The sequence below is a fragment of the Papaver somniferum genome, unplaced genomic scaffold (genome assembly GCF_003573695.1).
Source record: "Papaver somniferum cultivar HN1 unplaced genomic scaffold, ASM357369v1 unplaced-scaffold_132, whole genome shotgun sequence".
Taxonomy (NCBI): domain Eukaryota; kingdom Viridiplantae; phylum Streptophyta; class Magnoliopsida; order Ranunculales; family Papaveraceae; genus Papaver; species Papaver somniferum.
Window position 1 is genome coordinate 11,321,995 of NW_020622381.1, and position 11,368 is coordinate 11,333,362.

Sequence of the window (11,368 nt, forward strand, 5' to 3'; positions counted from 1 at the left end):
TATTAACTGAGATATAAGTGTTAAATTAGGGAAACCATTAGGGTTTGAGATTGCAATAGTCTCTGTCCTGTTTGGTATCCATTTATCTTCCCATATGTTGATGGAAGTGCCATTCCCAACTTCCCATGTGCTGTATTTTTTTTATGTGTGCTATTCCTTGTAGTATGCATTTCCATACCCAAGAAGCCTGTGATTTCTTCTTAGCATGGAGGGATCCTTTTTTTTTTTTTTTGAAATATTCACCCTTTAAGATTTTGGCCCATAAATCATCATGATGACTTACCAATCTCCAAGCAATTCTGCTAATCATTGCTTGGTTTATCTTGTTGGCTTCTTTGAAGCCTAAGCCTCCCTGATTTATAGGTTTACAAAGGAAGTCGAAAGATTTAATATATGTACCCTTAGAGTTTGAGTGTTTTCCCCACCAGAAGTCTCTTTGGATATCATTTATTCTCTTTGTTATTTTTTTTGGTAACACAAAACAGCCCATGCTAAAAACAGGCATACTAGACAATACAGATTTGTTTAGCACTATTTTGCTGGGTTGAGATAAAATTTTTGCTAGCCAGGTCTTAATTCTGTGTTCCATCTTTTCAATGATACTATCAAAAGTCTTAAGTTTTGATTTATCTATAAACAGAGGCACCCCTAAATGAGTATCCTTTATGTTCTTTATCTTCACGAGTCTAGAGATGATGCCTTGGTGTTTTTCATGAACCTTTTTACTAAAAAACAAACCAGATTTAGAGAAATTTATAACTTGCCCAGAGGCTTTACTGAAAGTATGTATGACATCCAACAGATGTTTACAACTGCCTAAATCCGCTTTATCTTTATCAGTTTCAAAAGAGTGGAAGTTGATCATCCCCTTGGTTAAATATATGCAAACATGCTATTAATCTATATGTATTAGCTTCTTAATAAATAAAACTTTTCATTTCGTATTAATAAAAAAAAAGTACTACTTAGCCATGCAGGTGAGTTTGAAAAAACTACCGAAAAAAATTAACTTTTGAAGAAAGAGCCATTGAGGAGAGAGGAGATGCAGATATCACTTGCACGACACATCATACATTCAAAATGTTTAAAAATAATATTCCTTACGGTTTTGCAAAAAAAATACTTTCACTCTTATATTTTAGCCTAAAAATAGGTCAAATTAAAAAAGTGAAAGTGTCTCTTTATTTCAAAAATGGAGGAGTAAAAGTTAGGAATACTATGTTGATATCTAGTGAATACATTCTTTCTCTTTTCTATATTTTCCTTTCAACATCTTCATATTTTCCTTTCAACATCTACATATTTTCTGGAAAAATGTTACTTTCACTTTTTCAGAAACGGAGATAGTATATCCGTGGCGTATTGTCCTAGTATTGTTACACGAGATGGTCGTATTTACTTCGTCCCATATACGTATAGTGATTCAAAAAAAAATAGAGATTTTATACAAAGATAATAGCATCTTCTCGCCTGAACGGATATTGATGACAGACAAAGCATGAATATCAGAAAACTACTACCCTCATCCCATCAATACCATCAGATCATATCTCTAGTTAAATTCACAACCAAATCGATGACAAACCCACGGACTTTACAAATCAAACAGCAAGTTTTATCAACAAACCTTATTATATCTTACGGTAGAAAAGGTTTACTTAGACAAGCACGTACATTGTTTGATGAAATGCCTGATAGTGATGTAGTTTCATGGACGGCTATGATTAATGCATATGCATCTTGCTATGAATATATTCAAGCATGGTTAGTTTTTATTGAGATGATTAAGGAAGGAATTAACCCAAATGGCTATACAGTTTCAAGCATTTTGAAAGTTTGCAGAGAATTAGAATGTTGTTATCGTGGGAGGATGGTTCATGGTTTAGCTATTAAGTGCAGTATTGATGGATGTATGTATGTTGAAAATGTACTCTTGGATATGTATGCTACATGTAGTCATAACATGAATTATGCATGCATGGTATTTCAAGGGATTAAAGTGGAAAATGTTGTTGGATGGACTACTATGATTGCTAGGTTTACTGATAGAGGAGATGGCTTGACTGGCCTTCGAATTTTTCAACAAATGTTGAAGGTAATTTTCAAGTCACACTTGTTTTTGATGATCCAGGCGCAAGTCAGATAATACACTGCCTTGAATTTAAATATTTATCTGTTGAGTTTTGATTATCTGTTGTCGTGGTGTTTGTTAATGGTTCATGGATTGGGATGTTGTCAGTGTGGATGGGGATCGTGAATATGATAGCCCTATAGGCCTGGCCCCTCGCGAGTCTCCATCCCAGCGTTGCTCTGTGAACTCTCTGTACTTTTAAGTATAAACGTAATTTGTGTTTATTCTCGTCTTGTTTACACTTTGCAGCAGGAGGAAGTAGAACTGAGCCCATATAGTTGTTCAATAGCAATCAGAGCTTGTGCTTCAGTTAAGATGAAAAAGTTAGGCAAGCAGATGCATGCAGCCGTTGTCAAATACGGATTCAGTTCAAGTCTCCCTGTCGGTAATTCTTTAGTAGACATGTACTGTAAATGCAATTGCTTATCTGAAGCATACACACACTTTCTTGATATGCGGGCACGAGATTTGATAACGTGGAACACATTGATTGCCGGGTATGAAAGATGTGGATCTTTACGGTCTCTTCATTTGTTTCCTCAGATGGTTTCACAAGGTTTGAACCCAAATTGCTTTACATTTACAACTGCTGCAGCTGCTTGTGCTAATTTAGCATCTTGGAATTGCGGGCAACAAATCCATGGTGGAATTCTTCAGAGAGGCCTAGAAACCAATATAGCTCTTGCTAATGCGCTAATAGATATGTACGCGAAATGTGGAAATCTGAAAGATTCTTGTAGGGTTTTCACTGAGATGCCCAGAAGAAATCTCATTTCCTGGACTTCAATGATGAACGGATACGGGTCTCATGGTTATGCAAATGAAGCTATTGGACTGTTTGATAAAATGGTCAAGTCAGGTGTAAAACCAGATCAGGTTGTGTTCCTGGGTATTTTAAGTGCTTGTAGCCACTCAGGACTTGTGGACGAAGGTTTGAAGTATTTCAAGTCAATGGTTACTGATTATTCCATTAAACCAAACCAGGAGATTTACGGGTGTGTTGTGGATCTTCTTGGACGTGCGGGCAGAGTTAAAGAGGCCTACCAACTGATTCGAAAAATGCCGTTCAAACCCGATGAGTCAGTTTGGGGTGCACTTCTTGGAGCTTGTAAAGCTCATGGAACTTCATATTTGGGAGGATTAGCTGGTAAGAAAATATTGGACTTGAGGCCAAATGGGACTGAAACATACGTATTACTGTCAAATATCTACGCTGCTGATGGAAATTGGGAAGAATTTGCGAAAATGAGGAAACTAATGAGAGGAATGGGAATGAACAAAAAAGAAGCAGCTAGGAGTTGGATAGAAGTGAGAAATCAAGTTTATAGTTTCTTTGTTGGTGATAAAATGAGTTGCGAAGACATTGAATTGGTTTATGCAGAGTTAGAAAGTCTTGCTCAGCATATGAATGGATCGTGTGAAGTTTCAATGGAAGATCACTTATTGTACGATATGCAAGACGGAACTTGAATAAAAGCCATCATAAGAAAGCTCTGCATACTTGGAGATAATCTAGAAGATATGTTTCAGTCATTTCGTCCCTAACTTTTACCAGCATACAAGGAGCCACTCTAAAGATCAACCGAGTTCGAGAAAAACTAGAAGACTGATTAATCATTTTGTCTCTGAATCAAAGATGATTTATGCAGTAGAATTCAAGTTCCGTATATACTGCGAATACTGAATTGCTGAAGTCGAAAAATGTACGTTGAAAGAAAATTACCTGGGCGAGAACCCATATTACTGATTCTTGTGTATGAAATTTCTGGCATGAAATAAAACATCTCCTGTTCTAATCAAGCTCACTTGGCGCTATAAGCTTATAACAGACATCATCTAGTTAATCAAATGATTATCTTTTACAATGTCATTTGATGATACCGTGATCAGAACATAAGCACATCACATCCATCAGCACTATCAGAACCAATAATACTGTACATTAAGTTTCCAGAAGCAGTCAACAATATTGACCAAAGTCTAGGGAGTATATAATGAAATTACGAGGGGTTTTATTTAAGAAAATGAAAGAAATAAGGAGTATATATTAAAAACAAAGGTTCTATTTTATTCATCATCTGATGATAATAGCAGTAGCTTAAAAAAAACTAGTTAGACCTCTGATTCGTTCCCGCTTTAAAAAAATAAAGAACACCCTTAAACTCTCGATCCCCAAATTGTTAAGAATCTAACGCGGGAAACAAAATCTTAACCGGAGTTTGGCGACATCTTATTTATTCAAAATTCATTATCCCACAGCGAGTCGAATGAATAGAAACCCTAATTTTTGTTTTTCGTGAAAAACCCTAATTTTGTCCCGAAGGAATGGATGCGAAGGACATTCTAGGGTTACCTAAAATTCCATTTGGTACTAACCAAGAGAAGAAAACTAGACCACCAAAAGATTCTCAAAGGAAACCTGATGGCGTTTCGAGAGAGGTCGAATTTCTTCCTCCCCCGTCTTCATTTTTTTTTTTTCTTTTGTAAATTGAGAGTTTTTAACTGTAAATTAGTGTTGTGTTTGGATATTTCCAGGTTTATGCTCTCACAGGTGGTTTGGCACCATTAATGCCCTCTTTTGACCCGTCACATTTGAAGCGAAAATCTCAAGCAGAGAAAGAAAAGGTTATATTTTGGTGATTAAAAATTGTGTCTTTCGGTGTTTGGAGTTGTGTTTTTCAAGTTGTAGTGGAGTTTTCTGACAATATTCCTGGTCTTTCTCGTGTAGATTACTTGGCAATGGCTTGCATTTACGTCTTCAGCGCGAAAAGATAATTTGCAACTTTATCACTGGGTATGTTCTGTGTTTCTCTATTAAATGGAGGCGAAAGAAATGATTGATTTGTAGTGTTGTTTGATGGATAGTTGGTTTTATGCATTGTCAGGTTAAAGTTGTGAATGGTATTCCGCCAACAGATGATTATTCTTTTGCCAAGTATAACAAGGTGTGTGACTTAACTTACTGTGCTATGTAACCTTAAATTTATTTGGTCTGCAATAATCAATGAGTTTGCTTTTACGTGTCTGGGTGGTCTTGTTTCGTTTTTCATCCAATAACCTAACATATGCCTTTTGTCTTAATATGGTTGTAGTCTGTTGGAGTTGTTAAGTACACAGACGAGGAATATGAAAAGTACTTGAATGATCCTGTAGGTACAAATTTGAATTTGAATCCCTATTTGTTAGCAGAGCTGTTTTGGGCAGTTTGATCAAAATTTAAGTTCCAAGTAACCTTTTTGACTGTTAATGGGCTTTGTGGATGCATATCCTGATAACATACTACCATTGCCTTACTGTTTGTGCTATTTCAGAAGTGGACCAAGGAAGAGACTGATCAACTATTTGACCTGTGTGACCGGTTCGATCTGCGCTTTATTGTAATAGCTGACAGGTTTCCATCGAAACGGTCGGTGGAGGAATTGAAAAATCGCTATTATGCTGGTAAGTTTTTCTCTATAGAGGTTATCATATTATGACTTTTAGAATTGTTAAAGTGTGTCATACTAGTATTACCATTTTTTTCCTGGAAGCTGTTAATTGCCGTTACCTGTCTCCGTAAACAGGCATAGGTTTATGAGTTGAGAATTAGATTTCCGCTAGCAGATTTTCTCCTGGTTCTTTTAGCGCATGGCTAATCCCCAAGGCCCCATACTACCATATAGCCTCCTCTTTCTACATGTTTAGCAAATGAGGAATTTATTCAATTATTTAATGGCAGGTGGTGACTATAGTACTTTGTACCAATCATAAATTGTCTATTGACGGAATTTCACTTGTCATTCCTTTCTACAGTTTCTCGTGCTATTGTAGTTGCTAGAGCTGCATCTCCTGGTGAAGTTTCTGGTCATCATCTTGTCAAGGTGGTTAAAAATTCTAGATGGAATTTAATTTTTATATTCTTGCAACCCATGCTATATTAATATTCCATGTGTTTTCTAACATTACTCAGTTCTGTTTAGCATGACAAAAAAGTTGGCAACATTTTTCTTCAGGACTAGAATTGGGAATCAAGCGAACAGTGTCTAAAACCTCCGTATGCATATAGCTCAGCCCAGTTGTGTACTCTAGACTTGTTCTTCCTCTAAGTTGCAAGTTCTTAAAATGTGCAATCGTCAGACAGATAATACCCTTAGCTGTTCAACTAAATCTGTTGATCATTTTGTACTCACTCTATTGGATAGAAAAGCATTGTAGAACATGTAGGCATGAGACACCTGCATAAATACAGGGTGAAATTAGATTTAAGCTCCTCATGAATTTAATGCAGTAGTCAGAAAAAAGAGGAAGGCGGCAAAAGTGGTCTAGTGTTTCTGTCGGTGTGTTGTTATCAATTCTGAGCTCTTATTTATTCTTGTAGGACCCTTACAGTATTCAACATGAGATTGATCGCAAGCGTGCACTGTCGATGGTTCTCTCTCAGACAAAACATCAAGAGCGCAAAGATGCTGAGGTGCAAATATAAATTTTATTCTTATAAGCAATGATAGTCGGTATTGAAATCATTTCTGGCTACTTTCGATTTGTTTGACTTTCTACTACTTTAATACTTATTATCTGCATTTCCCAGGTTCTTGCTGAGGCAAAACGAATAATTGAATCTCGTATAATTGCAAAGGTACAAGTTTTTCATTGTGATCTCCCTTCTTTTTTTTTTTTTTTTTTTGTAACTTGGTTAAGGTTGAAAGCTTCAAATAGTCTTTATGAATTCAAGTATTTGCTAATATTCGAGTTTTCGAAGCTTCAAATAGTCATTATGATTTTAAAGTATTTGCAAAATATTCGAGGTTAAAATATGCACTAGTGATCATTATTTTCCTTTTTGTTGTTGTTCCAGGAAGCTGAAGCTGCTGAGTTGGCCAAGGCCACTTATGCTAGTGCAGACAGCAATGAAAGGGGTATGACTCTTATTGATGTATCACCATCTTCTGACACTAATATACCAAGCTCAGCTGTTGTAGCGTCAACGACTTTTGCAGATATTACGTCTACTCCGGCTTCACTACGAATGGTAAGTGTAGAGTTCCTTTCTGAGTTATGGCTCATAACTACTTCAGTTTTCCGATCACTACCCCATGTTGGCAGTCCCCATCTTTCCACTCTATATGACTGATTTGTGAAAAATTTCAGCTTCGTGTATTCTTGAGAACAAATGCTTTTGACCAAATGGTGCAAGTTGCAAACACAACTGCTGGACTCAGAACTAGCAAGCGAGTTGAACAAACTATAGAGGAACTCGGGGTCTGTTTTCTTCTGCTAACTATAACTTCTTATGATATGTAAAATTATTTAATTATTTTGACATGCTTGGGTTGAGGTTTAAGTATAATCAGCTCAAGCATAACTGTGAAGTCAAATATGCATAACTGTGCAAAGTCAAATTTGCTTCGCTTGACAGATATTGGTTTTGCTTTTCAGGTTAATCTAAAGCCAAAGGTCTTTACAAAAGCCGTCTGTGCTGAGCATCTTGAATTGCGAAGAGAAATTCTCACATTACTTAACCTTCAAAAACAGGTTCTTGTTTTATTATATTCAATATTAATTTATTTGCGACTGCTTCTCCCATTGTGTTTTTGAGTGTGACAAGGATCCAGAATTTTGTATGTTTTCCTGCTTCTCTTGGTATTGTTATTTTCTTATTGGGTATTCTTGTTGTCTGTATGATTTGATATTCAGTTGCAATACAAGGAGGCTGAAGCTTCGTCTCATCGTGAAGGTTCATATTCCGAGACACCAGGCACACCTAAGGCAAGCATTCTGGGGCCTTCTTCTCTTCTTATAATCAAATTTTGGGTGTTGATATTTTTTTAGCTTGTGTAAGACAAAGCTGGTTATCCCCATATACACCAATGCTTTGTCAACAGACATAAACCCGAAAGGCTTTTGCTAAAATTTGCAACTTTTTGATTTATCCACATAAATATATCTTGCCTGATATCTGGGTATCTGAAAATTGTGAAACAGCGTTCTTATCGACCTGGAGATTATGACCAACAATTTCTTACTGATTCAGCTAGTTTTGGAGGTAACACTCATATGCATTAGGTTTTGCATGTCCCAAGTTTATATCATTTTGCAGTCTTAGAGACTCATTTTTGCTTTCGGAATTTCAGGGGCAAGGTGCGTGCCTAATCTTGTCAAACGAGATCATAAGCGCAAGGTGCGTGCCTAATCTTGTTGCTCTGCTTTACATTTTTCTGTGGTATTGTTTTTGTATAGGTCTCTTCTCCTGACACAGGCATTCTCTATATCTTTTCAATTTTGTTTTAAAGGGTCCTGGAAGACCGTCAGATGGTCCACCATCACCCACTCAACATAAGAGGATCAGAAAGATGAAAGTTGAAACTTGAAGGCATCAAGGCAGATCAGATCGTGGGAAGTTTTAGTTTAAGATAGAAATTTAAATTAATCCCCTTAGGCTTGGGGCAAGCTTTCAAGTCTGACCTTTATTTACTTTTTGCTTCCTCTTAAGGATAGTCTGGCTCCTGTATCGTGCCTGGTGATGTGCTATGTTCCTAATTCTGGATCTGTAATCCTTTTTTTAATAGAGTTGTTAGGGAGGCTCACGTTTACTATTCTGTCTGTTATGTGCGTTATTATCATCCCTAGTCACACACAACAAGGATGTGTTGAAGGTGATGTTTGTATCCGTAAGTTCCTTACAAACAAGTACAAGTCCAGTTCTGTACTTGATCTGAATCTTATTCCCAATTACAAAGAGAATATACCTATTTTTTAATTACTATTGCACAAGAAAGAAGAGGTTGACATGTTTACATTTTCGTTTAGTTTTTTCTTATTTATGTTGATTGGACTTTGAATATAAGGGGTTGGTTCTTATCAAGATGACTAGCTTAATTTGTATTAAGAACAATCTTCATACATTGCTTATCATGCTTTGGACTCTGCTAGTTATTAATATGATATGAAGTTCTTAACGTGCTGTTGACATTGCATGACCTTTCAGACCACATATCGAAATCTGATACCTCAGTAATCAAAGGGTTAATTTATAAACAAAATCAATTAAAGAAGTTGCGTATTTTCTTCTTTGGTACCACTTAATATAAGAAAAAGATATTTGAAGATTTGTTTCTTTCTCTTCAACTTTGTAATACTTATGTGCTCGATGAGTACTTAAGTCTTAATCTCAACCTGTCTTCTAACTTTTGTTAATGATTTGAAGTTAGGAGCTTAAAATATGTTTAGTCTAAATTTCTCTTATAAGCAAATGATGTCATATCGCGCGCCATGGCCTATATGCTTAATCCAGATCCATTCATGAAAGAATTACAATCACAAGGTTCCAATATTCCTTGATATAGATAATGGGTGCGGGACATGGGGCACCCAAAATACGGGACTCTCTCCACATTTTACTCAATTGCATTCAACATCATCTTCGGACCTCCGCGAATCGGACCTCATTCTCCACTGTATGCTAAAACTCAAATGGACTTTGTACGGGTGAAATCTTGTGTGCATATAGAAAGGGTACACTTTCACACTGAACAAGAGCCAAAAATGCAAGTTTATGCATCTGATAAGGTCTTATCAACAGCTTGCTTTGATGGAAGTTCTTATTAAAGAAAGTTGACTTTGTAACTAGTTGCCTGCTTGATGATTCTTGGGCTACTAAACAAATTGACATTTTGGTTATTAAAAAAAACAGCAGTTTGGAACTTTATACACTGGGGTTATTTCAACTTTCATAGACGACCCTGAGCTAGTTCTAAGTAAACTACTGCTTCCAGAATCGAATATCCTTTTAGTTGCTGATGCAAGCACTAATGCTCAACTTCTTGCAAGTTACTATAATTTCCACTTCTTTTAGAGCAAGAGGGGAAGAAAGTTGAGCAAAAACTTCACAGTATCTTCTTAGAACTCATTTAGATTAGTATGGGTATGTGTATATCAGGTCCATCTCCACAGATCCAAAAGATAAATGAAAATGAAAAAAATGTATTGATCATTGAAGATAATAATTCTAATACATCTCATAAAGTATCAAATACATTGGTTTCTGTTTATTCTCAACAAGGTACCAATGAAGTAAACCAAGATTCTGCACTCTTTTACAAGGTCTCTCTTTCTCTCTGCCCTCTCCCTCTTAAGACTTTTAAAATTTTGAAGATTATATATAATTTTTTAACAGATATTGGTTTTATGGGTTTTGTAGAAATTTGGCAAGGGAGGAGGGCAATTCTTTGGAGTATTTGATGGGCATGGAGTAAATGGTCATAAAGTGAGTAGATTAGTAATAAATAGATTACCAAAGCTCTTGTTAGAGCAAGAGGGTTACAGAATGTTTGAAGGTGAGAGTGAATTAGTAAGTACTTACATGCCCAACGAATGGAGAAGAGAATGTGTTGGTGCATTCAAGGTTATGGATAGGGAACTTAAGCTTCAGAAGGACTTCGATTGTTCATGCAGTGGAACTACTGCAGTTACCTTACTAAAGCAGGTAATTTTAAAGAACTTTTTTTTTTAGTATCTAACTTGACCTTCTTCTCATTTCAAGAAGGCAAAATTTTATGAAAACAAAAAGGTGTTACATTTTAGTCGATAAATTCTGCAGTTTGGGGTCGGCATAAATCAAGGCGTGCTTAGCATAGCTGGTTAATTAATATTATGAAGTTTTGAATTTGACTAAATGAGCAGGATCAAGATCTTTTAATAGCTAATCTTGGAGATTCAAGGGCAATAATGGGAACCCTTTCAGAGAATGGTGAGCTGAAAGCTGTACAATTAACTGTTGATCAGAAACCTGACTTGCCAAGTAAGTCATCTCCATAACTCTATTCACATCTCTCTTTTTCTTAACTCATATGATTTCAAATTATATTATTAGGTACCAAATCACATAGTGTTTTATGATTGGTTTGAATCTGTTGCTTGAACAGAAGAAGCAGAAAGAATAAGAAAATGCGGGGGAAGGACCATCCCAAATAAGGATGAACCAAATGTTCATCGTGTTTGGTCAGCCTCCGCGGAGTACATGAGCCTTGCCATGACACGAGCTTTTGGAGACTTCTATCTCAAGGATTACGGCGTAATTGCAATCCCTCAGATAACACACCAGCGTTTAACCATAGAAGATCAGTTTCTTGTTCTTGCAACTGATGGAGTAAGCTGGCTAGGTTCCATTACTCTGATAACTGCAATCCTTTACTTTCTCAGCTCGGCATTCATTCGTGTTTCTTTTTAATGTGTGTATGTGACTCTTTTTTTTTTTTTTTT

General features: G+C 36.2%; 3 protein-coding genes across 3 annotated transcripts in view; all 3 read left to right on the forward strand.

Annotated features, from left to right (window-relative positions):
* The first annotated feature begins 1,315 nt into the window (after nt 1–1,315).
* Nucleotides 1,316–3,905, forward strand: LOC113333351 (putative pentatricopeptide repeat-containing protein At1g56570). The gene is made up of 2 exons (XM_026579862.1): nt 1,316–2,095; nt 2,381–3,905. Exons 1-2 carry the CDS (start codon nt 1,499–1,501, stop codon nt 3,599–3,601), a joined length of 1,818 nt encoding a protein of 605 aa, XP_026435647.1. The 5' UTR covers nt 1,316–1,498; the 3' UTR covers nt 3,602–3,905.
* A 318-nt stretch (nt 3,906–4,223) lies between these two features.
* LOC113333010 (SWR1-complex protein 4-like) lies at nt 4,224–8,904 on the forward strand. The gene is made up of 16 exons (XM_026579495.1): nt 4,224–4,570; nt 4,667–4,756; nt 4,860–4,925; nt 5,017–5,076; nt 5,224–5,280; nt 5,443–5,572; nt 5,924–5,991; nt 6,489–6,581; nt 6,699–6,746; nt 6,966–7,139; nt 7,259–7,369; nt 7,547–7,642; nt 7,805–7,876; nt 8,093–8,153; nt 8,242–8,288; nt 8,401–8,904. The coding sequence occupies exons 1-16, from the start codon at nt 4,457–4,459 to the stop codon at nt 8,476–8,478; spliced, it is 1,365 nt and encodes a 454-aa protein (XP_026435280.1). The 5' UTR covers nt 4,224–4,456; the 3' UTR covers nt 8,479–8,904.
* Nucleotides 8,905–9,912: 1,008 nt separating this feature from the next.
* The window catches only part of LOC113332821 (probable protein phosphatase 2C 72), a 1,872-nt gene continuing 416 nt past the window's right edge, over nt 9,913–11,368 (forward strand). Inside the window, exons 1-4 of the mRNA XM_026579328.1 lie at nt 9,913–10,210; nt 10,308–10,592; nt 10,790–10,907; nt 11,032–11,255. Of these exons, the coding sequence (XP_026435113.1) occupies nt 10,028–10,210; nt 10,308–10,592; nt 10,790–10,907; nt 11,032–11,255 (810 nt within the window). The 5' untranslated portion in view covers nt 9,913–10,027. The remainder of the gene's footprint in view (nt 10,211–10,307; nt 10,593–10,789; nt 10,908–11,031; nt 11,256–11,368) is intronic.

Excerpts from the sequence above, each read along its gene's own strand:
- LOC113333351 (XM_026579862.1), top strand. The coding sequence starts at position 1,499 with ATGAATATCAGAAAACTACTACCCTCATCCCATCAATACCATCAGATC. Across the intron at positions 2,096-2,380 it reads TTTTTCAACAAATGTTGAAG|CAGGAGGAAGTAGAACTGAG; the intron begins GTAATTTTCAAG and ends TACACTTTGCAG.
- LOC113333010 (XM_026579495.1), top strand. The coding sequence starts at position 4,457 with ATGGATGCGAAGGACATTCTAGGGTTACCTAAAATTCCATTTGGTACT. Across the intron at positions 6,747-6,965 it reads AATCTCGTATAATTGCAAAG|GAAGCTGAAGCTGCTGAGTT; the intron begins GTACAAGTTTTT and ends TTGTTGTTCCAG. Across the intron at positions 7,370-7,546 it reads AAACTATAGAGGAACTCGGG|GTTAATCTAAAGCCAAAGGT; the intron begins GTCTGTTTTCTT and ends TTTGCTTTTCAG.